The sequence below is a fragment of the Hemitrygon akajei genome, chromosome 15 (genome assembly GCF_048418815.1).
Source record: "Hemitrygon akajei chromosome 15, sHemAka1.3, whole genome shotgun sequence".
Taxonomy (NCBI): domain Eukaryota; kingdom Metazoa; phylum Chordata; class Chondrichthyes; order Myliobatiformes; family Dasyatidae; genus Hemitrygon; species Hemitrygon akajei.
In genome coordinates, this window is record NC_133138.1 from 86310986 (window position 1) to 86338773 (window position 27788).

General features: G+C 40.0%; 1 protein-coding gene across 8 annotated transcripts in view; it reads left to right on the forward strand.

Moving 5' to 3' along the window:
* The window catches only part of LOC140739521 (transcription elongation regulator 1-like), a 114828-nt gene that overhangs the window by 11483 nt on the left and 75557 nt on the right, over nucleotides 1-27788 (forward strand). For 7 of the 8 annotated variants that reach the window (XM_073067897.1, XM_073067896.1, XM_073067900.1 and 4 more), the window contains exons 3-5: nucleotides 6711-6863; nucleotides 14037-14277; nucleotides 18179-18520. In XM_073067897.1, the coding sequence (XP_072923998.1) occupies nucleotides 6711-6863; nucleotides 14037-14277; nucleotides 18179-18520 (736 nt within the window). The remainder of the gene's footprint in view (nucleotides 1-6710; nucleotides 6864-14036; nucleotides 14278-18178; nucleotides 18521-27788) is intronic. The other variant, XM_073067901.1, reaches the window with a different exon arrangement.

The window sequence follows — 27788 nt, forward strand, 5'->3', positions numbered from 1 at the left end:
TTACTGGGGCAGAGTATTCCTGCAGCCCCATAGTAGCAAGCAATTTCATGCTGCCCAAATGTCATCCATATTAAAGGCTGCACAAAACAGGTGTTCATAACCTGGGGCAAATCTGTGTTTAAAAGAACACAAATCATGAAACACAAGGCGCCTTTAGACATGAGGATTGCAGTGCTATAAATTGTCATACAATTTTCCTCGCTGATGTGTGGATGTCTGGATGGGTTTGATAATTCATCTGGCAGTTACCAATTTATTGGACCTTCAAATGGAATGGAATATAAGAATTTTCTGACAATGGCTTTCTTTTAGATGGAGAATTGAGTATTAACAACATCTGCAAGTGATTCTAGCTGTTACTGATACAAGCTTTTGCAAAATAATTGTTTTTCCACCTGCCATTTTTGAGTTTAAGACCATAAGACATAAGAACAGAATGAGGCTACTTGGTGCATTGATTCTGCTCTGCCATGCCATTCTGTCTGATTTATTATCCCTTCCTTTTAAAAACATAAATGTGAATAAAAGTACAAGATTTGTGGTCCACATCAAACTTCCTACACCCCCAAATGCAATTCTTGCTGTCCCACTCTGCTGTTGAGAAATCGTCTGCTGTATTCCTGTGAGAAGATTGTCATCACATGGTGTGTAGGGTCAGCAAGTTGCATGCAAAATGGTCAGTGCTCGTTCCGTAATTTCAGAAAAGCATTTGTGACATTTTCAGCCATTTTCTACTTGTTACCGCCGTGCCTCCTGTGGAATATGGAATTGTACAAAACAGAAGTTTTTGCAACTCATTTGTAGAATTATTAAACTGATTGCTTGTTAATGTGTTCTGCAGGGGGATAAATTGTTACTTTTTAAATGTGTATTAAAAACAGCATTTTAAACAGCTCAGGGAGATGCTAACTGATAATTGGTTCCATCTCTTTTAACTGCAGAATGGTTGTTGAGGTCGCATAGCAGAATAGTGACTTGAAAGTAGTTGCTTAGGCTACATTCACACTACGCCAGATAAATCCGTAACCGAAGCTTTTCCTCTTCGTTTTTACCCTCCGTCCACACTAAAACGGCGTTTTCATCTGAAACCGGAGCTTTTCAAAAACACTTTACAAGGTGGATATTTTTGAAAATGCTGCTCGGGCAGATCAGTGTGGATGGGGTAACCGGAGACTTTTGAAAATGCTATCAGACGGCAGCGCGCTATTTCATTGTTTTCTTGAATGCAACCTAACAATTTCAGAACAGACGGCAATGAGACTGAAGCCAGAAGAGTTAGAAATGTACTCACCAAATACTTTGACCCAAAACTTACTGAATAATAAGTATACTCACTTTGCCCTATTTTCTGTCCTTGCTTGTATGAAGGTGGTTTACCTATTTATGCAAGTACTTCTCTGACAATAGATGTGTAACAGCCTATGTAACATTGTATGGAAATACAAGATAACACTGATGCAGACATATTTTATACATTTAACAAGGTGCTTTATTAATGCAACAGAGTTAGTCAGTTTTTCAATGTTCGTCATCAGCCGGGTCAATCTGTCCGTGAACTCCCTGTCGGTTGCCTCCGTACGCTCCAGTATTTGTGTTTTGTTTTAGTTTTAAGTTCTCCTGCGCGAACAGCTGTCCGTAGTTTTAAGTTTTTCTAGTCTGTAACTACACAAACGCGCACTTTTACGGCGAGATTTGCCACCAAACATGTTGCTTGTTTTCGGTAGATGTGTCTGCGCATGCAGAGGAGAAGATTCGCCGAAATCTCCATTTCAGTGTGGATAGAGATATCTTCAAAAACGCATAGTGTGGACGCCTATCGTTTTTACGCGAAACTGGTGTTTTCAAAATTATCCGGTCTAGTGTGGATGTAGCCTTAGATGCCAACATTAATGGGGCATCATAAGGAATTGAAAAAATTGTCTTAATTTTAATAGTATTCAAAGTCATTCAACTTTTTCATCTCATTAAAGCTTAGCATATTTATGCAACAATACACACAATACAGTGCTCCACAACACGTGAAACCTATTCTTATGATCACATCTCCTCATTGACAATCAACATTGGCGCACCTCAGGAATGTGTGTTTAGACCACTGCTCTACTTTCTCTACACCCATGACCACGTGGCTAGGTGTAGCTCAAATGCCATTCATAAATTTGCCAATGACACAACTATTGTTGGCAGAATTTCAGATGGTGGTGAGGTGGTGTACAGAAGTGAGATAAATCAGCTGATTGGTGATACAACAACAAATATGCACAATGTCAGTAAGCCCAAGAAATTGATTGTGGACTTCAGGAAGGGGAAGTCAAGGGAAAACAGCCCAGTCCTCATCGAAGGATCAGCAGTGGAAAGGGTGAGCAGTTTCAAATTCCTGGGTATTGACACCTTTGAGGATCTGTCCTGGGCCCAACATAATTGATGCATTAACAAAGAAGACAGAACTGCAGCTATATTTCATTAGGAGTTTTAGGAGACTTGGTATGTCACTGAAGACTCTTGCAAGTTTTTACAGATGTACTGTGGAGAGCTTTCTAACTGGTTTCATCACTGGTATTGAGGGACCACTGCACAGGATCAGAAGGAACTGCAGAAAGTTACAAACTCAGTCAGTTCCATCATGGGCACTATCCTCCCTAGCATCAAGGGCATCTTCAGAAGGTAATGCCTCAAAAAGGCAGCATCCATCATTAAGGACCCCCATCACCCAGGACATGTTGTCTTCTCTTTGCTACCATCAGGCAAGTACAGGAGCCTGAAGAGACACATTCAACATTGTAGCAGCTTCTTCCCTGTGAAAGGTTTCCCATAACTTGTGGAAAATGCTTTTTCCTGTTCTTCAGTCATTTCTCAAGAGAACATGTTGAAGCATGTAAGACAACAGGCTGGATGAGTTTAGTGTTGAAGATGTCTGTGAATATGTCAGTGAGTTGGTGTGTACTTGGCTGTGGATGTCGTCTGGTTGACCTTACGGGAGTTGACTCTCTGCAGAGTCCTAGTGTCTGCTGCTGTTATAGTCAGTGGTTGCTCACTTGGAAGGGGTGGGGGAGGCTTTCATGGCTGGCATTGTTGCATTCCTTGTGTGTGTAACTTGTGTAGAGCATTGGGGAGGTACAGTGGTACAGTTGACACTTTTTCTTTGTGTAGGCAGTCCTTTGAAGATAAATCTATGATCCAAAAGCAAATACTTTGTACAAGACCCTGCATCTACCCCAGGCACAGCTTGTGAATCTTGTAGTCCTCTGTGTTCAGATTTGCTGATGTCATTATCCTTGTGCTGAGCCAAGCAAATTGACCTGCTGAAAATGGCATGTATGCCTTGGTCTGTGATGGTTGGCTGAGTAAAAATCAGTGAAATCTATATAATGTTTAATGTTGTAAAAACACTAGAGGTGCTTGACAGTAGTTATGCTGCAAGCTTTGTCACCTAACCACATTAGGCATTATTTGGATATTTGAAAGTCTGGAGCACTTAATGTTGCTCCAGACATCCAGATAGTTGAATGTCGGAGGTGACATTCAGAGAGGGAATTCTGGGCCTTTGACCTGTGGCAGCTCAAGTACATACAGCTTATGGCAGAGTGCATTTTTTATTTCACCAACCAGAGTTTGAGAACATCATGTTACAATCTAAAGTGTTTTTTTCCCTTAATGCATAGAAAAAGATATTCTCTTGTTTATTGAATATTTAAGACTTTGAGAATGAAATGTTTACTCTGACTCCTCTCTCGACCCCTCCCCCCGGACAAACTGTTCACTGTGTTGGCAAAATAAAATGAAGTACACCAATAGTTCACTTATCTAGTCACATAATCTGGCCATGAGCATTATGTGATAACGCTATTCATCATTCTTCAGTGATGAAGTTTCACAGCAGTGCTAACCAGCAGATGGTGGTATCTCCCCACAGTGAGCTAAGTGCCAGTACCAGTAATCCTTTCTTTTCATTCCCTCCTCTGGATGCTCTGTGTTTATTAAATAGTAACAATGTATCCACCCACTATGACAACTGGCAAACAGTTTTGAGAGCATGTCCCCAAATTGGCAATAATCTTAAAGAAAATAACTCTTGTGCTGTGGTAATTTTGATCATTGATTAATAAATTAGTAATGATAATTATGGATTTTTTTTAAGGAAAAAGATGAGTTTTGCATATTTATGTGTTCTGGTTTAAGATTGCATTGGTGAAGCTCAGTGATGACCTGCTGGCAGTAAAAACAACTATTAACTACTTTATTAATCACACTTTTTCCTCAAAGGATTACTGCAATCAATAGTCTGTAGCTTCCCTTTTGGAGTTGAGCTATTGAATTGCCTGTATAACCTGGCATTTTTGCAGTGTGAACTGAAGTCTTGAAAGTGCAGGATGCTTGTAGCTAGGTATGTATGGGCCGAATTGGGGCCTGGGCCTGAGAGCGAAGAACTATCCACTGCCTGGCCGATTTAGTGCCGGGCCAGATTGAAAAGGTCAGGGTGTTGAGCCAGAGGTGAGGGACCGAGCATTGTCTGGTTTGCTGCTCTGTGAGGTTTACTTGTCTGCACTGAACTAAGGCTGCAGCAACAGTACAGTGCAATATGTAGTGATAATAATAACTGTAATCTACAATAACAAGTTTATATTTTTAAAAAAAAAAGGTTGTGCAAAAAGGGAGGGGGAAAAATACTGAGGTAAAATTCATGGATTTGTTGTTCATTCAGAAATGTGATGGTGGAAGGGGCAAAAGCTGTTCCTGAAAAGTTGAGTGTGCCTTCAGGCTCCTGTACCATCACCTTGATGGTAGCAGTGAAAAGACGGCATTGAGATCCTAAATGATGGATGCAGACTTTTTGAGGCATCACCTTTTGAAAGTGTTGCTGGGTTTTGGGAAGGTTGTGCCCATGATGGAGCTGGCTGAGTTTACAACTTTCTGAAGCTTTTTTTCAATCCTGTGCCGTGACCCTTCCATACCAGATGGTGAGGCAACCAGTAAGACTGCTCTCCATGGTACATCTGTAAAAGTTTACATGTGTCTTTGGTGATAATCCAAGTCTCTTCAAACTCTTAATGAAATATAGCCACTGTTGCACCTTCTTTGTAATTGCATCAAATGTTGGGCCCAGAATAGATCTTCAAAAGATGTTGGCACTCAGAAACTTGAAACTGCTTGCTCTTTCCACTGCTGATCTCTTGATGACGACTTGTGTGTGTTCTCTTGACTTCCTCTTCCTCAATTCCACTGTCAATTACTCGGTCTTACTGACATTCAGTGTAAGTTTAATGCTATGACACAACTCTACCAGCTAATCTGTGCTGCTCCTATATGCTTCCTCATCACCGTCTGAAATTCTGCCAACAATATGGCGACGCAGCGCGCAGCGGCCACTTTGGAATGAATATCTGTAATCTGTCAAGTAGGGAGGCGTGTACAATCCTCATTTGATGGAGACGGACGTGTGAAGCATGGAGGAACATGTGGTTAAACTTTTGAAATGCCTGTTTTGCTGCCACTGCTACTGTGCTATCAGAAAATCTCCGGGAGGAAGGCCCCAAATCCTCGGCTTTGCCTGTTGCTTGGCGGTTGATGCCAGGGTCGAAGCGCTTGGCAGAGATGGTGCTTGGTGTCGGAGGGCTGGTTGGAGGCTCGAAGTTTTCGGACGGACTCGGAGTTGGCTGTCGTCGGGGCTCCCAAACTGCTGTATCAGCAAGCTGCAGCGCTGGAGGTTCATGGCAGGAGGAGTTTTTCTTCCTTCTGCCGTCTGTGTGGGATGATGGGCTGTTAGGACTTTGAGACTCTCTTTTAAACCGTGCCATGGACTGCTCTTTATCAGATTATGGTATTGATTTGCACTGTTGAAACTATGTGTTATAATTATGTGGTCTTTTGTCAGTTAGTCTTTTATCAATTATGGTATTGTCTGCACTGTTGAAACTATATGTTAACTATAACTATATGTAACTGGGTTGTTTTGTGTAGGTCTTGTAGCTTTAGTTTTGTCTGATGGGTTTGTAGTTCCTTTTCGGGGAACGTGCTAAGGTGGTAGCGCGACATCGATGCGCAGCAGCCTCTCCGGACTCTGGATTGGGGATTACCAAACGTTATGTGGTTTTTCTTGTGTGGTCTGTTTTGTGCTTTTTTGTGATATCATTCCGGAGAACGTTGTCTCATTTTTAACTGCATTGTATTTGTGGTTATAAATGACAATAAACTGAATCGGAATCTGAATAGATGTGTAGTTGGCATTTTTATTGCTTAGATCTATTTATTACACCTCTTTATTGATGAGCATCTACCTAGTTGGGCATAATTGAACATAACACATCTTCATGAAGGCACAAGTTGTTTCCTTAGCCAAATGTAGTTGTCCAAAAGTTTGCTGCTGTTTAAAAAGATATTGGAGAGATGAGGTATGTTCTAGTTTAACTAAAGGACTGAAGGCTCTGTTAAATGATACACTAGGAATGTAACTCCAATACAGTATGTTTCAAGTTCTTTAATAATTGTAGGAATTTGCTCATTTTCACACCTTTTTTTATTTTCTGAAATTTTCAACATAGAACTAGTTTAAATAGTTGTAGATCTGATCATTCTTAGCCATTTCTATATTTGTAAAGTACACATGGATTATATCTTCAACAAACACATCGATTGAATCTTTGTCCTTGTGTGGTCCTTGTTTGGAACTTAAATCAGATTCTGATTTATGTCTTTTAATTTTTTTTCTCAAGCGACCACCTTTCATACCTCCTCCTATGGCCAGCATGCCCCCACCACCAGGAATGATATTTCCACCGGGGATGCCTCCAGTTTCTGCACCAACGGCTCCTGGGTTGCCAAATAATGAAGAGATTTGGGTAGAAAACAAAACACCAGAAGGAAAGGTAAGATTTAGAAGAATTCTAACTTCGTTACTTATAATTGAATTCATTGGAAGTAATGGAATATGATAGTTATCATTTTGAAATGATAGTCATGTCCCTTTGCATCTGTTCCCTAGAGATAGAAAAGGCTAAAACATTAAAATTTGATTGCTTCTGCATGTCTCCCTGATAGTATGCTCTGGAGTGATAACTGGTATGCAAGACAGTAATGATAAGTCACTAAATACAACCCTGAGATTGGTTATCATCCAAGAAATACAATAGAGTCAGTGAATGACCTCACCCAACAGAATGGACAAATAACCAATGTACACAAGACAGCAAACTGCAGATACACAAGGAAAAAATAAATATCGAGAACATGAGATGAAGAGTCCTTGAAAGTTAGTCCATAGGTTGTGGGGCAACAGGTTGAGTGAAGTTATTCTGAGTTTGAGTGAAGAGCCTGATGGTTGAGGGGTAATAACTATTCCTGAACCAGGTGGTGTGAATCCTGAAACTTCTGTACCTCCTTCCGGATGGCATCAGCGAGAAGAGAGCTTGGCCTGGGTGGTGGGTGTCCTTGATGGTTACTGTCTTCCTACAGCAGCGCTCCGTGTAGATGTGCTTAGTGGTGGGGAAGGCTTTACCTGTGATGTATTGGGGCACATCCCCTACATTTTGTAGAATTTTCCATTCAAGGACATTGGTGTTTCCATACCAGGCCATAATGCAACCAGTCAATATAATCTCCACCACACTCGTAGTTTGTTAGACTTTAAATGTCATGTCGAATCTTCACAGACTTCTAAGGAAGTAGATGCTGCAGTGTTTTCTACATAATAGCACTAAAGTGCTGGGCCCAGGACAGGTCCTCTGAAATAATAACAGGAATTTAAGTTTCAGGAATTTAAATTTGCTGACTCCCTCCACCTCTGATCTCCCCCCCCCCCCCCCATGCGGAATGGCTCATGAGCCTCTGATTTCCTCCTATATTCAATAATCAGCCTCCTGGTATTGGTAACATTGAGTGAGATGTTGTTGTTGTGGCACCACACAGCCAGATTTTTAATCTTCCTCCCGCCGATTAGTCACCAGCTTTGATTCAGTCAACGACAGTGATGTTGTCAGCAAATTTGAATATGGCATTGGAGCTGTGCTTAGCCACACAGTCATAAGTATAAGGTGAATAGAGCATCCACACAGCCTTGTACACCTGTGCTTATGGAGATTGTGAAAGGGATGCTGTTGTCAATCTGAACTGATTGGGGTCTGCAAGTAAGGAAATCGAGGATCCAATGGCACAAGGTGGTACTGAAGCCAAGGTTGTGTACAAATCCCATTTCCAGAAAAGTTGGGATATTTTCCAAAATGCAATAAAAACAAAAATCTGTGATATGTTAATTCACGTGAACCTTTATAAAATTGACAAAAATACAAAGAAAAGGTTTTCAATAGTTTTACTGACCAACTTAATTGTATTTTGTAAATATACACAAATTTAGAATTTGATGGCTGCAACACACTCAACAAAAGTTGGGACAGAGGCATGTTTACCATTGTGTTACATCACCTTTCCTTTTAATAACACTTCTTAATTGTTTTGGAACTGAGGATACTAATTGTAGTAGATTTGCAATTGGAAATTTTGTCCATTCTTGCTTGATATAAGACTTCAGCTGCTCAACAGTCCGTGGTCTCCATTGTCTGATTCTCCTCTTCATGATGCGCCATACATTTTCAATAGGAGATAGATCTGGACTGGCAGCAGGCCAGTTAAGCACACGCACTCTGTGTCTACAAAGCCATGCTGTTGTTGGCCTGGCATTGTCCTGCTGAAATAAGCATGGACGTCCCGGGAAGAGACGTCGCCTTGATGGCAACATATGGCTCTCTAAAATCCTAATATACGCCTCAGAGTCAATGGTACCTGCACAGACATGCAACTCACCCATGCCGTGGGCACTGATGCACCCCCATACCATCACAGATGCTGGCTTTTGCACCTTTCGCTGTTTTCATCTTTGGCACGGAGAACTTGACGCCTGTTTTTTCCAAAAACTAGCTGAACTGTGGAAAGAAGATAGTTAAGAACAATGTTGGGCCCTTGAAGAATGAATTGGGTGAAATTGTTATGGGAAACAGAGAAATGGCAGAAGAATTTAATGAGTACTTTAGATCTGTCTTCACTAAGGAAGACACAAGCAATCTCCCAGATGTATGGATGGGCCAAGGACATAGGGTAACAGCGGAAATGAAACAGATTGACATTAGGAAGGAAACGGTGATGAGAAGACTGATGGGACTGAAGGTTGACAAATCCCCAGGTCCTGATGGTCTGCATCCTAGGGTACTAAAGGAGGTGGCACTGGAAATTGCGGATACATTGGTAATCATTTTCCAATGTTCCTTAGATTCAGAATCAGTTCCTGAGGATTGGAGAATGGCTAACGTTATCTCACTTTTTAAGAAAGGAGGGAGGGAGAAAACAGAGAACTATCGACCTGTCAGCCTGACATCGGTGGTGGGGAAGATGCTAGAGTCCATTATTAAGGATGAAATAGTGGCATATCTAGATAGCAGTGATAGGGTTGGGCCGAGCCAGCATGGATTTACCAAGGGTAAATCATGCTTGACTAATCTGTTGGTGTTTTTCGAGGATGTAACCAGGAAGTTAGACGGGGGAGATCCAGTGGATGTAGTGTACATTGATTTTCAGAAGGCATTTGATAAGGTCCCACATAGGAGATTGGTGGGTAAAATCAAAGCTCAGGGCATCGGGGGGAAGACATTGGCATGGATAGAAAACTGGTTGGCAGATAGAAAGCAAAGGGTAGCGGTGAATGGGTGTTTCTCGGAATGGCAGGTGGTGACTAGTGGGGTGCCACAGGGCTCGGTATTGGGACCACAGCTGTTTACAATTTACGTCAACGATTTGGATGAAGGCATTGAAAATAACACCAGCAAATTTGCTGATGATACTAAGCTGGGTGGCAGTGTGACATGTGATGAGGATGTTAGGAGAATGCAGGGTGACTTGGATAGGCTGGGTGAGTGGGCAGACACTTGGCAGATGACGTTTAATGTGAATAAGTGTGAGGTTATCCACTTTGGGAGTAAGAACAGGAAGGCAGAATATTATCTGAATGGTGTAGAGTTAGGTAAGGGAGAAATACAAAGAGATCTAGGAGTCCTTGTTCATCAGTCACTGAAGGTCACAGCAGGCAGTGAAGAAGGCTAATGGAATGTTGGCCTTTATTACAAAGGGAATTGAGTACAAGAGCAAGGAAATCCTCTTGCATTTGTACAGAGCCCTGGTGAGACCACACCTGGAGTATTGTGTGCAGTTTTGGTCTCCAGGGTTAAGGAAGGACATCCTGGCTGTAGAGGAAGTGCAACGTAGATTCACGAGGTTAATTCCTGGGATGTCTGGACTGTCTTACGCAGAGAGGTTAGAGAGACTGGGCTTGTACACGCTGGAATTAAGGAGATTGAGAGGGGATCTGATTGCAACATATAAGATTATTAAGGGATTGGACAAGATAGAGGCAGGAAATATGTTCCAGATGCTGGGAGAGTCCAGTACCAGAGGGCATGGTTTGAGAATAAGGGGTAGGTCATTTAGGACAGAGTTAAGGAAAAACTTCTTCTCCCAGAGAGTTGTGGGGGTCTGGAATGCACTGCCTTGGAAGGTAGTGGAGGCCAATTCTCTGGATGCTTTCAAGAAGGAGCTAGATAGGTATCTTATGGATAGGGGAATCAAGGGATATGGGGACAAGGCAGGAACTGGGTATTGATAGTAGTTGATCAGCCATGATCTCAAAATGGCGGTGCAGGCTGGAAGGGCCGAATGGTCTACTTCTGCACCTATTGTCTATTATCTGACCACAGCACATGGTTCCACAGTCTTTCGGTCCATCTGAGATGAGCTCGGGCCCAGAGAACTCGCAGGCGTTTCTGCATAGAGTTGATGTATAGCTTCCTCCTTGTGTAATACAGCTTCAAGTTGCATTTCTGAATGCAACGATGGATTGTGTTAAGTGACAATGGTTTTCCGAAGTACTCCCGAGCCCAGGTGGCTATAACTGTCACAGTAGCATGACAGTTTCTTAGGTAGTGCCACCTGAGGGCTCGAAGATCACGCGCATTCAACAGTGGTTTCCGACCTTGCCCTTTACGCACTGAGATGTCTCTGAATTCTCTGAATCTTTTCACAATATTATGTACTGTAGATGTTGAAAGACCTAAATTCTCTGCAATCTTGCATTGGGAAATGTTCCTTTTGAACTGACTAACAATTCTCTCAAGAATTTTGGCACAAAGGGTGAGCCACGACCCATCCTTGCTTGCAAGGACTGAGCCTTTGATGGACGCTATTTTTGTACCCAGTCATGATACCTCACCTGCTACCAATTAGCCTGCTTAATGTGGAGTCTTCCAAACTGGTGTTACTTGAATATTCTGTGCACTTTTCCATCTTATTTTAACTCTGTCCCAACTTTTGTTGAGTATGTTGCAGCCATCAAATTCTAAATTTGTGTATATTTACAAAATACAATTAAGTTGGTCAGTAAAACTATTGAAAATCTTTTCTTTGTACTTTTGTCAGTTAAATAAGGGTTCATGTGAATTAACATATCACAGATTTTTGTTTTTATTGCATTTTGGAAAATATCCCAACTTTTCTGGAAATGGGGTTTGTAGCTTATTGATCAGTTTTATGTGGATGATGATATTGAATGTCGAGTTGTGGTCAATAAAGAGCATCCTGATGTATGTATCTTTGCTGTCCAGATATTCCAGGGTTGAGTGAAGTGCCAGTGAGATGGCATCTGCTGTGGACCTGTTATAGGCAAATTGGAGGGATCCCAGTTGCTTCTCAGGCAGGAGTTGATGTGTTTCATCACCAGCCTCTCAAAGCATTTTATCACAGTTGATGTAAGGGTTACTGGCTGATAGTCATTGAGGTAGGTTAACATGTTCTTTTTAGGCACCAGTATAATTGAAGTCTGCTTGAAGCAGTGGGTAGCTCAAACTGTTGAAGTAAGAAGTTCAAAATATTGTTGACAGCCAGTTAATCTGTACAGGTCTTTAGTACTCAGCTATGTACCCCATTTGGGCTAAGTGCTTTCGGTGGGTTTATCCTCCTGAAGGATGCTGTTATGTCAGCCTTAGAGACTGAAATCACAGGGTTATAAGGTTCTTTGGGAGTTTGTGAAGGTCATGAATGTTCATTGATTACTTTTGCTGAGTATAAAACTTGACTGCATTATACATTCGTGTTCCAACCAGGCAAATGTGCAATGACCTGTTCCAATCAAATGCAACCAGTTTGATAAAATGAGTTCTTGGACTTTTTGCTTGGTTATTACATTACTTAACTTTTCTTAGAAGTTGATTTGTGTTTTCTTAGTTTCAAGGGAAAAGCTCCTGAAGTAGTGCAGGCCTGCTTCCTGTAGGGAGTAAGGACTTTATCACTTCACGTTCTCAAATAACAACTGAATTTTCGATTGTTGAGGTATTTGTAGTTAGCTTTAAAACAAGAAATAATGTCTATGATTAAGTCTTGTTCTATAAAAAGTTGTGAACCCTTTGTGATTACCTGGTTTTCTGCAATAATTACTCATAAAATGTATTTTGATCTTCATCTAAGTTGCAATAATAGACAAAGACAATCTACCTAAACTAATAACACACAAACAATTATACTTCTCATCAATGCTGAGGACACCGTCTGAACAATCGCAGTCTAGGTTCAAAAAAAAGTATGTGAACCTCTGAGGTAATGCCTTCTACAAAAGCTATTTGGAGTTGGATATTCCATTCAGTGAGATGAGATTGGAGGTGTGGGTAGTTGAGGTGCCCTGCCCTATTTAAAAAAAAAAAAGACACACAAAGTCAGGTTACTGGTATTTCAAGGTCGATCTGTTTATGTGCACCATGCCTCAATCAGAACAATTTTCATAGGACCTCAGAAGAATTGTAGAGGTGCATGAAGCTGGAAAAAGCTACAAAAGAATTTTTAAAGACCTGAGTGCTCATCAGTCCACAGTAAGACAAATTGTCTTCAAATGGAGGAAACCCAGTACTGTTGCTACTCGCCCTAGGAGTGGGTGTCCTGCAAGGATGACACCAAGAGCACAATGTGCAATGCTGAAAGAGGTTTAAAAGAATGCAAGGGTAAAACCATAGTTAGCACTTCTGCTACCAAATTAGGATATTATCCAGTACCCCATGCACAATATGCTGGAGAAACTCATCGGGTCAGACAGCATCTATAGAAATGAATAAACAGCTGACGTTTCGGGCTGAAACCTTTCTTCAGGACAGGAAAGTAAAATTAAGAATTTGGGGGGGCAGGGGGAAGAAGATAAGCTAGGTGATAGATGAAACCAGGTGGGTGGGGGAGAGGGAATGAAGTAAGAGGTTGGGTGGTGGTAGGTGGAAAATTAAAGGACTGGAGAAGGAGGAATCTGATAGTAGAGGAAAGTGGACCTTGAGAGGAGGAGAAGGAGGGGCACCATGGGAAGGTGATAGGGAGGTGAGGAGAAGAGGTAAGGGGGCAGAGTGGGTAAATGGAGAAGAGAGAGAAGGAAAAAAATTATCAGATGTTATCCACATTATAGGTTTCCATTTACTGCTATTGTCCAGTGTTCTATGAATCAGCTGGACAGGAATGGTCACAAGTAACTCACTGCTGATCCTGTAACAGAAGGTGACTATTAATGAACCAAGAGAAGATATTTAGACGAGCTGCACTACTGAGCACTCCTTGCATTGATGTCTGATTGGGACGACAACAGTGATTATTTTCTGGATTATTTTTCTTTATGGATTTACTTTGCATTAAATTTCTCTCAATTTATGTCAAAGTAAACATGTATGTAATTTGTTACATACCAAGCTAAATGATCCCAGAGCCCTGGGGTTTAAGTGAAATTCTGCAATTTTAATCACATCTAGTTAGTATTGGTGAGCAAATGGGAATAATTCAGTGGGAATCTGCGCTCACGGATGAACTGTGATCACCTGTAATGAACTGTTTTTGGGAGCAACCACATTGATATAAGCCTAAACAATAATTAATCCCCATTCATATGGGGAAAATAACATCCTTTTGCTGCTTGCTGTATGTTTTTTACACATTGGGATAACCCTTTTGCATTGAAGCGCTGTTCTTTCTTTCTTGCTTAGGTGTACTATTACAATGCTCGGACACGGGAGTCTGCCTGGTCAAAGCCAGAGGGTGTAAAGATAATTCAACAATCAGAACTGACACCAGTCCTGGCTTCGCAAGTGATCACTACAACATCAACACCTATTGGTAGTACGGCAGCCCCATCTGTTTCAACACCCACTTCATCTGTTCAGTCTACAGCGCCAGTCTCTTCCAGCACACCAGCTTCAGTTGTAACGGTCTCAGCAGCAGGTCCAGGTGAGCATCTGGGAACACAGGGCATGCAAGAATTATGAACATTTACATTAGTTCAGCAAATGAATCACAGAAATTAAATTTATTGGTGCTTCAGATTTTACGTTCTGCGAATATATTTTTTCAATCTTTTGAAATTTAATTGATGCCTTTTCCAAAGGAAGTATTTTCAGTATTCATCAGCAGTTTGGAATATTGGTAAAATGAATATTTGATCAATAAGATAGATCTTAAATATGAAAGTGTTTAACTAATGTATCCTTAATGCTTTTTGCTTGATTATTGATATTATGTATCGCAGGGATAAATAGAGTTGAGCAACACTGAAGCAGGCCATCGGTATTATGTTCATGTCGTATATTCATAGTGCCTCTATATTCAAGCTCACGTACCAACACTTGGTCTGCAGGCATCATTTCCTTAGTGATTCAAATGCCCAAGTAACTAGTACTTAAATGTTGTGAGAGTACCTGCCACCCAACTATTCAGGCAATGTATCTGAGATTCTAATTACCCTCAGGCTATAGGAAATTATTTTCAGACTTGCTATCCCTGATCCTAAACCTATGCTGGTTTTTAGGGAAAGTTTTGATATATCAGTTCCATCTCTGCCTCTTGTAATTTTGTTGACTTTTATCAGATCCCACTGCCCACTTCTTCCCCTCCTCCACCCCACACCATGCTAAGGAAAACAAACTTAGTCTATCTAGTTCCTCCTCAGCATTCTAACTACAATGCCTTTCTCGAGACACAGACGGATGTAGATGCTAGAATCTAGGGGTAAAAAAACAAGTTGATGGAGGAACTCAGTGGGTCAAGTAACCCCTGTGGAGGCGAAGGCATGGTCAACAATTGGTGTCAAGATCGTATGCTGGCTGACATCTTGAGTTCTCCAGCAGTTTTTTTTGTTACAATGTCTTCTGGCAGATGCAACATAAGAATAAACAATTCTTGAAGAACCCCACAAGCTTTTGTATGATCTACTTGCTAGTTTGGATTATTTTATCAACATGCTGATTAATGTCTCTTACGACAATTATAGTTTTCTTGAAACATGTTTGAAATCTTCCTTTTATTAATCCTTGCCTTTTCAGTAGAAGTTAATGTTGTCCCTCTGATTCATTTTCATATAACTTCAATACTTTGATGTTCGTCTCCCAGGCATTTAATTACCTGGTTTACTCCTATTTTTCTTGAACAATGGTACCACATTTGCTGTCCAGTCATTTGGCAATGTCAGGGTCCCAGCAGTCTCCTCCTTTACTTCCCATAGCAGCTGGAGATGCAATACTTTAGGCCCTGGAGATTTATTTACTCTTAATCCCATTTAAAAGCATACTTTTCTTTTTAATGATATGTTCTAGAATTTCAACTTCCCTGTCTTAATCATGCAAAAAATAAGGGAACTTTGTCATCCTGACCAAATTTTATCATTGATCCAAATAATCAAAAAGGCTTATTATTATCATTTGATCCAGTGCAGCACATCTGCAGAATCTCTTGTGGTAATGATCTGCAATACAATTTCATTTCCACAATTCTTCTCTCCAGCACCCGCAAATTTATTCTCTTAAAAGCCCACCAACTTCCCTTGATGTTTTGCCACCCACCTTTGGGATGTGGGAGCACCCACACAAAGTGTGTGCTACTTGCATTCAGCATTTGGGGTCAAGATTGAAACCTGGAGCTGTGAGACCACAACCAAATTGGCAGCTAACCATCAACCCAGAGGCAATCAGGGAAGGAAATAAATCATTGTGATATCTGCACCCCGTGAAAAAAATTGAGTGCGCATTTTACTTTGCCATGTTTCTAGCATTTCAACAGTGTTAACTATTTTGGAATATCTAAAGGTTGGACAAAGCATTTTATAAATGCAAACATTTTTTCTTCAAACTCACCCACCTTAAAATTCATGCAACTGAGATTATGGAACTTCCATTGTCTCTGTTAATCTTGGTGATTGATTGATGTATATGTGGGGAAAACTATTGGTTGTTTGATGGTGTTGCATAGAAAAGGACAAGATTAAATAATTTTTAAAATGAGTTGGCCATGCATTAACTGAACCCATGTGTATGCTGGGGCAAAGCAGTCTTTTATTTGAAGAATAAGTTATTTTATATAATGTTTTATTTATTCTTTATTTAAAGAATTCTGTTCTCAATTCAATTTTTAGTGAGCATTTTTTGTTATAAATATGGACATAGAAATCCATATTTATCCTAATCAGCTGGAAGAACAAGTTGTTTGTTCTTGTTTTAAAAGTTACCAATTTTTTAAAGTAATTTTAAAATGTCAAAGTTATGGCACAATGGCTGAGGAGGTATGTGCTTGTAGAAATACAGTGGTGCACAGAAGTACACCAAAACAGAGTATTTTTATTCATCAGGGGAGTCATAGACCCAAGTTTACTTTACCATTTGTATGTGAAATAATTTGACACTACAGCAAATATATAGCATTTCATAATTTAAGGAGTAACTATCAAAAGTTTGGTGCAATTCAAATTAATGGATTGTTTGTTTCTGTATACTGTATTATATATACTGCAGTGGGAATTTACCTAATAGAGTATGCAGTAGAGAGGGAGTACTTTGTTTTGATCAATTCTCCTCTGTGGATCCATTTCATGGGTTTCAGATAGCATCATCCAGGAATATTTCACCAAGTAGTTTGTCATAATATTTAAATTTAATTGTTGTTAATAATTAAGAGTTTCAAGTAAATGAAAAGAATAGGTATCTTGTTTTTTTTCTATTACACTTTTCTAGCCAAGTGATATTGAGACCAACTATAGAAACCCATCAGTATTACTGACAGAGATTGTTTATGCTTACATTAAAAAATATAACTTTTAGATACAACTATTTCCACATAATTATGCTATATGTCCTTTTAAGGCATTTATTTTGCAAAAATGTTGCTCACTTTGAATCTTTCTCTGATTAGTTTGAAACCTGCCCATTTTGTGAAATTGTAAAGTAACTAATACAGTATGTGGCTTCAGATTAAGCTCATTATAAGAATATCAGAGTAAGTGCAGGACATATAGCTCATAGAACCTGTTCACTCATTCAGTGAGATTATGGGTGATCTGATCAGCTCTCTTTCTTCATTCACTTTACCTACTAGATGAATCACTGTACACTGATTACACTGGTGTAAACAACGCACAGAATATTTGGAGTATTGTGTATAGTTCTGGTCATAACACTGTAATATGGATGTGATTTATGCTGGAGAGTGCTGAGATTGCCAGGATTTTGCCTGGATTGAATCATGCAGATTATGGGGAGAGAGATTGGGTAGGCTGAGTTTGATTTCCCTGGAGTGAAGGAGCTGAGGAATGACTTGAGAGAAGTGTGTAAAATTTGCAAGAGTCATGGTAGTGGATATCCAAGTCAAGAGGGATATAGGTGTAAGGAATTCTAAAGGGTATTTGTGGGAAGATTTTTTTCATTTACTGATATAGTCAGCATGAATGTGATGTTCAAAGGGCACAATTCTGTGCTGTACAGTTATGACTCCATGTGGAGGCATTAAGAAATATTTATTGTCTATCCTAATATTTTCTGGAAGTTGGCAAAGTAAAGCTTCATTGCAATGAACTTTTCTTTTTACAACAAGCCCTCCACTGATCCAACTTCATCTTCTATTCCCTAGCTTTGATACAGCATTTTGAAGCACTTCAAAACAGTAACCATGATGTGATTGTTGCAGTACGTTCTCTGGTTTTATGAAACAAAACCTGAAAGCCATACTTAATGAAATAGTTGTTTTAAAGATAATTACTATTCTTGGAAAAGATTTTGCTTGTATTAAAGAAGTTAAGGCTGTCATAGCCTGTTTAGTGTGATATATTTTTCCAACAGCTGCTTTTGTTTCATTTGCAATGGTACAGATCATATGCGATTAAGCACACCAACTTATTCAGCATTAAAAGGGTTTGGAAAAAGTATGAGGAGTGTGTCAAGTGACGGTGCCAGCTTTACTTTTCCACTGGTATCTGCAGCTCCCGATCAGCCTCCACCTGCTGCCTCTGTGGCTACCCCAACACCACCAGTCTCTGTAGCAGTGACTACCAGTGCAACACAACCGTCTGTACCTCAGTCTATGCAACAGGCCATGCCACCGCCTGTACCGCATTCAGTGCCTCAACCAGCCGCAGCAATCCCAGCCTTTCCTCCAGTGATGGTGCCGCCGTTCCGTGTGCCATTGCCAGGCATGCCAATTCCACTGCCAGGTAAGATACCAATTCTCTAATAGTAATGTTATTCATGTCCATTGGTTCATTTTCTCTGGTGGTCACTTTTTTTTGTTGGTATCTGCTTCTTGAAACTTGGATTTTGTGTGCTCTATCTTGGTTGTAATCTTTGTGTATGTCCTGGCTTTCTGCAGTAACAGGTCAGTAAAGCTAACCCTTTGGCATTTAAAATAATTAATTCAGTACTTAAGTTTATTACAATACAAATAAATGAATGTTGAACATTAGCATTTTCTGATTCAACTTGCTGATTCTGAACTGTAAAGGTAATAAAAGCATTTGAAATCAACATCAAGTAGGAGTTTCCTGGTCCCTAGAAAAAATCGGGGATAAAAGCATGCACAATAATCTATTTTATATCTGATGGATAAATGAAATGTGTTGCTGTGCTGAAATAGAGAAATGATGTCTAGATGTTAAGCTTCTGACTTAAAATTATTGGACATCCCATAAACCTAAACACCTTCGCCAGTATAAAATTTTGCTGGAGCGAACACTGTCACTAGAGTGGGAGGGGTATCGTGGAAGGCTATGGTCTGGGTGCAGGTTGATGAAACTGGGCAGAATAATAGTTTGGCACAGACTAAACGGGCCAAAGGGCATGTTTTTGTGCTGTAGTGTTCTATGACTAGCATTCTTTATTGCCCATCTTCCACACGTGCCCACATCATATATATTATCGTCTCTCAGGGAGCATATTTTTAACAACAATCATTTTGGATTTAGCAATTAGGATGTAAATTGGATTCTCACATTTATGGGAGTAGTTCTGTAAATGTGCTTGAGAACATGATAGATGATGATTCCCAGTACAGAAATTGAAATGTTTCATGCTGCTTGTATAATTTTAGAAATTGTATTTTAACATAAAGTGGAAAGGCATTTGTTCAAATTGCAATGTAGAGTATGGGTTGTACCTGGAAAATAGTATGGAAGGCCTGATTTAATCCCTACAAGAGCCATGTGAACTTGATAACCATGGTCCAGATTTGGCCTGCTGCATCCATTGGCTTGACCTAATGAAAGAAAAGCCCGAGGAATTTTATGATGTAGAAGAGTCACTTTTTTTTTTGCAACATTGAACTGGTGTATAAAATAAAGTTTGGGGAGACTCAGAGCTAGGAGTTGAAGACACAGATTGGATGAGCAACAGGTGGATGGTCAAGTCACACCCTATTGGGACAGGGTGTTTTTATGTGGGGCAGACAACAGGTATAAGGGAATTAGTCAGCTGATTTGAATGCATAGACTGGAGCTCATGGTAGGTGATTTTGCAGTTTGGGACTCTTAACAGAGTGGAATGATTAATGATTATGGAAGATAAACTGGCATTTATTTGGTGTAAGAAGGATGTCTGTGATGCCTTCAAAACCAATGAGGTAAGTTAAACATTTGAAATTCTATCCACACAGATCTTCACCTTCAGGTGCAGACCTATGTTAAGCTTCTGGACTTTAAAGCGATAATGCATGGTTGATTATTGTTCAGAGGATGCTATTTGTGATTCTTTATTTTGACTCCATTCAGATGTAAAGGTTTGGTTTACACAGAGATTCACTGTGTGACTTTGGCTGGTTGAAGTTGAAAATGAGAAGGTATTCCTCATTTACACTAAATCCCAATGTACTTGCAATCCCTTTGGTACAGGTAATGTCCGAGAAAGTGCAGTATCAGTAAAATATTCAAAAGGGAGAGAGAAATTGGTTTGACAGTTAGCTTAGCATCTGTACTTGAGAAAATTCTCAAAAGCTTTTATTTAAGATGTTTCAGTAGGGCCATCAGAATGGTTTTGTGTAAGGCAAATCAGGTTTAACAATTATTTGGTGTTTTTTTTTGAAGCAGTGACTTGTGCTTTGACTGAAATGGAGCAAGTGGCGTATTGCTCATGTGGTTCCATTGTTTAAAAAGGGTTCTTTTAAGAGTAAACCTAGCAATTCTCCTGTCAGCCTGTCAGTTTGATGTCAGTGGTGGGTAAATTAATGGAAAGTATTCTTGGAGATGGTATATATAATTATCTGGATAGACAGGGTCTGATTAGGAACAGTCAACATGGATTTGTCCGTGGAAGGTCATGTTTGACAAATCTTATTGAATTTTTTGAAGAGGTTACGAGGAAAGTTGACGAGGGTAAAGCAGTGGATGTTGTCTATATGGACTTCAGTAAGGCCTTTGACGAGGCTCCACACGGAAGGTTAGTTAGGAAGGTTCAATCATTAGGTATTAATATTGAAGTAGTAAAATGGATTCAACAGTGGCTGGATGGGAGATGCCAGAGAGTAGTGGTAGATAACCGTTTGTCAGGTTGGAGGCCGGTGACTAGTGGTGTGCCTCAGGGATCTGTACTGGGTCCAATGTTGTTTGTCATATACATTAATGATCTGGATGATGGGGTGGTAAATTGGATTAGTAAGTATGCAGATGATACTAAGGTAGGTGGTGTAGTGGATAATGAAGTAGGTTTTCAAAGCTTGCAGATAGATTTAGGCCAGTTAGAAGAGTGGGCTGAATGATGGCAGATGGAGTTTAATGCTGATAAGTGTGAGGTGCTACATTTTGGTAGGAATAATCCAAATAGGACATACATGGTAAATGGTAGGGCATTGAAGAATGCAGTAGAACAGAGTGATTTAGGAATAATGGTGCATAGTTCCCTGAAGGTGGACTCTCATGTGGATAGGGTGGTGAAGAAAGCTTTTGGTATGTTGGCCTTTATAAATCAGAGCATTGAGTATAGGAGTTGGGATGTAATGTTAAAATTGTGCAAGGCATTGGTGAGGCCGAATTTGGAGTATTGTGTACAGTTCTGGTCACCGAATTATAGGAAAGATGTCAACAAAGTAGAGAGTACAGAGAAGATTTACTAGAATGTTACCTGAGTTTCAGCACCTAAGTTACAGGGAAAGGTTGAACAAGTTAGGTCTTTATTCTTTGGAGCGTAGAAGGTTGAGGGGGGACTTGATAGAGGTATTTAAAATTATGAGGGGGATAGATAGAGTTGACGTGGATAGGCTTTTTCCATTGAGAGTAGGGGAGATTCAAATAAGAGGACATGAGTTGAGACTTTGGGGGCAAAAGTTTAAGGGTAACACAAAGGGGAATTTCTTTACTCAGAGAGTGGTAGCTGTGTGGAATGAGCTTCCAGTAGAAGTGGTAGAGGCAGGTTCGGTGTTGTCGTTTAAAGCAAAATTGGATAGGTATATGGACAGGAAAGGAATGGAGAGTTATGGGCTGAGTGCGGGTCAGTGGGATTAGGTGAGAGTAAGCGTTTGGCACGAACTAGAAGGGCTGAGATGGCCTGTTTCCATGCTGCAATTGTTATATGGTTAAGTGGATGTAAAGTTGAATACTTCAGTTACACAAAAACACTTTATCAGGGGTTTTCTAGATTTGAAATATTTTACAATACTTCAGTTCTGGAAAACCCTTAATACTGTACTGTGGCAACCCACTTCCCAGCACACTCGAACCGGCTCACAAAGTGGCGCGCGCTGGCATTGAGGCTGGTCCCAAAGAGGACGCCAAGCCTGCATCACCAGCAAAGGGAAAAGCCCGCGCGCAGGACGGGACTGTGAATACGCTCCCTCTACAGTATTCCCGCCCGGGGAGGGCGGGAACAGGAAGACTTTAAAGCGAAGTTTGAATAAACCTTTTTTTGCAACTGCAGCTCACCAACTACGTGTCATTATTTCAGTGCTGCGTGTAGCACACCGCTACAGTACCACATTAGTGGAGGTTATGGAATACAAAAGGTCATGGTGTAGAAGGTGACTTATTGACAAGATTTGTAGATTAGCTGGTGAAAAGGAAACAGAATCTAGCCATAAGTGAATAGTTTTCCATTTTGCAAGATGTGTCAGGGCTTTGATTTTTACAATTTATACTCTAAATGATGGACTAAAGCACCAAAAAGAATGTTGCTGAATTATTAATGACACAGTTTAATATAATAAATCCCACACAAGTGAGTTGGTAAGTTTCTGGAAAATGGAACTTGATATGGAAATAATATGAAATTGCCCAACTTGGACGATAGACGCTTATGAAGTGCCAACCCTGATTGCACGTTTCTGAGATACAGAGAAATTTGGTATGTTCTTGTGCATGATTTGCAGAAAACTTAATGCAGTTACAACTCATTAGAAATGTTAATGTTTCGAAAATGGAAAGTAATGAAGTTATACTTCAGTTACACATGTCCATGGTAAGTCCATATCTCGTACTCTGTCCTGCATTGGTCTCTTTATGAAAGAAAGGATGGTATGGCATTGGGGACAGTTCAGAGGTTTGCTAGATGAGTAGCTCTTTTGTCAGAATCCTGAGAGGTCTCTGTATATGGTGAGGGTTATGTCTTTTATTGGAGAATCTAGAACTGAAGATCATTGTTTTAAAAAAAATATGGATTTGACTGTTTGAAATGTAATGAAACCAGTTTTGTCTTTCTGATTGTTGTCTTTTGAGCTATTTCTCAGAGCAGTGAAAGCAGAGTTTTTGATTAGATGGTAAAAGTTTACAATAGGTAGACAGGAGTTCAGAGTTGAGGTTATGGTCTGATAGTCATAATCTCAATGAATGTTTGAGTAGTTTTGGTGGTGTGAATGGTCTATTTCTGCCTCTAATTAATATCCTTGTATGTGAGATTGAGGAATCAATTGGTGGTCAAGGAATCACATTTTTTGCCAATTGTTAGTGTTTGTGTTGTAGAAATCTACAGACTTATCCTGAAGAAATGGAGAGGAAATGTTTCTGATATGATCAAATATGATGTGAAAATTTCATATGTATAAAATTATTAGAATGCACTCAGTTAAAGATCAACTACAATATTAGGAAAATCCTACAATGGATGCTATATGGGCAATTGAATTAAATAAGTTATTAAAAGCCAGGTTTTGAAAGGAGAATAATGAATCTGGAAATGTTATTGAAGTTTGGGTGTGTTAGACTCTTGAATTCTTTTTCCCCCTTTTGCCTGCTGTTTCGGGAGCTCCAGTTTCCTCCTATGTACCAAAGACTTGAGGGCTGTTAAATTCAGTGGCTCCTTTATTTTTCCTTTTATGTAAGTGAATGGTATAATCTGTGGGATGCTGATTAGAATTTGGGGATTAGTATAGGATTTGTGTAAATGGGTGTTGGTCAATGCAGACTCAGAGGGCAAGAGTATCAATGCCATATGACTCTCAGTCTGCCCTTTCTCATGTCTTAACCTCATCTCAGCTGTGAGTTTACTGGTGGTATTTTTCCCATCCTAATTATTCTTTTCCTTTTCTTCCCTTGTCACTTTCTCTTTTCACCCTATCAGATATTGTTAATAACCCCCAGAACAAATCACTTTTTATTTCTCCGAAAGTTGCATTCTTCTGTTTTGGAGCAAGGGTCATAATTGTTAGCTCTGAAATCAAAACCAGAAATTTAGCTTAGTACTTCATGTGGAAGTTTGAAAGAAATCTGTACATAAAAATCATGTGATATTGAAAATGCCACCAGATGGTGGATCCTGTAAAAAGTAGCTCTTCTAACGTTTTGTGTCATGGGATTCACCTTCGTCCAATTTGTCTATTTTTGCTAGTGTAATAGTGATGTGTGAATAACTGGTCAATGGACCCTTTCAGCAAATCTCACTATGGGATTTAAAGTATTTTCAAACTTCCAAATTGTGCTCAGAAAGCTTGTACCAGAGAAAATTCATAATTTCACAGAAAAATGTCTAGAGATATTTTTCAGTGTTCATATTGTGGTAGTGGAGAGTAGATAATTTCTGCACTTTCTATTATGGACAGCAATAATGAGCTCCATTATATCATCTTTGAATGTTGTTTCAGTTTTACAATTTTAGATCTGGGCACAATGAAGAAGATCTATGTTCTTGCAGGTTCCTCGGCTTCAGTTATGCCCGTTACTTGCCATTGTATAAAACAAGATTAGTTACACCGGTTACTTTTACAGATTCTGAAGGCAAATAAAACAAAATAATTTGAAAGCTTAAAATTCTTCTTAATGATCTTTAACAGACAATGTAAGAAGGTGAGGAACCTATCACTCTACCAGCCTACAGATCCAATGTATAATCCTCCGTAACTTCCGCCACCTCCTACGTGATTCCACCACCAGCCACATCTTCCCCTCCCCCCCCCACTCTCGGCTTTCCGCAGGGATTGCTCCCTACGCGACTCCCTTGTCCGTTCATCCCCCCCCCCCCCCCCCCCATCCCTCTCCACCGACCTCCCTCCGGGCACTCATCCCTGCAAACGGAAGAAGTGCTACACCTGCCCTCACACTTCTTCCCTCACCACCATCCCAGGCCCCAGACAGTCCTTTTAGGTGAGGCACCACTTCACCTACATGTCAACCGGGGTGATATACTGTATCCGGTGCTCCCAACGTGGCCATTTATACATTGGAGAGACCCGCCGCAGACTGGGAGACCGTTTCGCTGAACACCGGCGCTCGGTCCTCCAGCAGTGGTGGGATCTCCCTGTGGCCACACACTTCCAATTCCACAGACCACTCCCACTCCGACATGTCTGTCCATGGCCTCCTCTACCGTCAAGATGAGGCCACATGCAGGTCGATGGAGCAATACCTTATCTCCCGCCTAGGTAACCTCCTTCCTGCCAGCATGAACATCCAACTCACTGACCTCAGTTGATACCCCTGCCCCCCACCCTTACCCCCATCCCTATCTATTATTTTAGTCTGGTTCTCTCTCTCTTTCCCCCCCTCACTATAATCTCCCCCCCAGCCCTACCTTTCTCTCTCTCTCTCTTATTTCCCATAATTCTCCACCTTCCCCCTAGCCTATTTGCCTCCAGCCTATCACTTCCTAGTTCTCTACTTTATCCCTCCCCCCCACTTCTTATCCCCCCTCGACCATCCCATGTTACTTCACTCCTGATGAAGGGTTTTGGCCCGAAACGTCGTCACTACCTCCTCCCATAGATGCTTTCTGGCCTGCTGAGTTCTGCCAGCATTTTGTTTTTATTTATTTCCAGCATCTGCAGATTCACTCGTGTTGCCTTTGAAATATTAGTCAAGCTTTTGTGTTCTTTTCATTAAGTGATTGACAATCTGTGCTTTACATATGATGATCCAAGTGACTCTCTTTTTAGATATTGATAAATGACATTTTTTAACTTATAAAATAGCATACTATACTGCACACTGGTAGATTTTCAACACAGTATGTCTCACCTGCTTTGGTCATAAAATCATTCAGTGGATAAGGGGCAGAATATACATTCTGCCTGTGTTGACTATTCAATGAATCAAGTATTCCTGTTTTGTTTTCACTCATTGCAGTTCTGTTTCCCAATTACAGATTCAGTTCTATTTGACATCAGAATCTACTTACCCCGTTTTTTTCTTTGGGGGATTAAAAATTGCAGACTATAATAATTGTGCATTTTTAAACAATTTACCAGTTCTCTTGCTAATAATTTGGACAATTCCCAGAATCAATCTTCAAGAAATAGTCTGAGGTAACTTTATTAGATTTATTGTAAAGTCTCACTTTTTCCTAAATTTGCCGAGATCTTAGTGTGTGAATTCTGGAACATGCTTTACAACTAAATAGCAGCACTGATGGCATTTCAAGCAATGGTGTATTTGGCAGCAAAGGGGAGCAATATGGAAACTCTCAGGAAATGTTGAGTGTCAGAACTAATGGCCCAAGTCGTTAACAACTCAAACATCCAGATATACCTCTACAATTGTGTAGCTATAAGGGAAGTATTGGGCAATCCATGGCAGAAGGCTTGTTTTGAAATGTTAATATAGCACAAATAAATCCTGTGAATTTGAAGAGTTCATTTTCTAAGACAAAATTTTAAGTGAGTGCAGCAGATAGAAATAGGTAGAGTGAACACAGTCTGCAGTTAACTCTTGATTATAATATTCTTCTGTTGGAATAATCTTCCATGAAATGAAATAACAGCATATTGAAAAATAATAGCAATAAATAAAGTCAACATAGATTTATGGGGAAAAGATTTTTTGACTAATCCACTGGTATTTGGTTATAACTAGAATAGATCAATGTAAAACAAAAACTAGTTCCCATGGTGTTTCCAGATTGGCAGAAGGCTTGACAAAGTGCTTCACAGGACATTGGTAACTCAGGTGAGAACACACAGATTGAGATTATATACCAATATGAATTGAGATTTGATTATCTGATAGAAAGCACTGAATGGAAATAAATTAATCTTTGTCAGTTTGATGGACGATGGCTAGTTTGGGTTCAGAGAATTAGTACAATCTGTCAGCAGTAATATTAACAATGTGGCTGAGCGGGGAGGTGGTAGGCAGATACCACATTTCTAGCTTTGTTGATGAAGTCAAATTAAGGTGAATGTGAATGGAAAATGACCTAGAGGCTTTGGATGGATATGACAAGCTGAGTGCATGGTAATGTAGAGAAATGTGAAGTCTTCCATTTAGTGCTTAAAACAATAAAGGAATGTATTTTTAGATGGTGAGAGATCGGGTAGTGTTGGTGGTCAACGGCATATAAATTATGTAGAAAACTCATTCAAAGACATCTTGCAGGTGCAGCAGGTCCAGGTGACTTACCTACCTTCAGACCTTTGATTCCCAAGCACCTTCTCCCTAGTAATAGCAACTTCTAACATACTGCTAGTGTCTTCAACAGTGAAGACTGATGCAAAATACTTAGTTCATCTGCCATTTCCTTGTACACCATTACTACATCTCCAACGTCGTTTTCTAGTGATCCAATATTTACTCTCACCTCTCTTTTACTTTTTGTATATCTGAAACACTTTTGATATTCTCTTTGATATTGTTGGCTTGTTTATCTTTATATTTAATCTTTGACCCCCTTATGGCTATTTTAGTTGCCTTCTGTTGGTTTTAAGTTTCCTAATCCTCAAGTTTCCCACTAATTTTTGCTTTATTATATGCCGCCTTTTTTGCTTTTATGTTGGCTTTGACTTTTCTTGTCAGCTGCAGTTGCAACATCTGTTTCATTTGGTAGCAAAAAATTTAAATCAATTTTTGGATGTAGTTTTTATTAAATTTATGTTCTAACCTGTGTGCTGATGCTCTTTGTAAGCTTCAGATCCATGATTTAGAAGAGCTAGATTGTTTTAGCTTTTTCAGTTCAAAGGGCTGTTGAAGAAATTGTCTTCACAATGGATGTGTCATTTCTTTATTTTGATGTATATAAAATTCTCCATTAAGATGCTGCCAGCTAAAATTGAGGTTCATGTAACTGAAGGAGATCAATTGA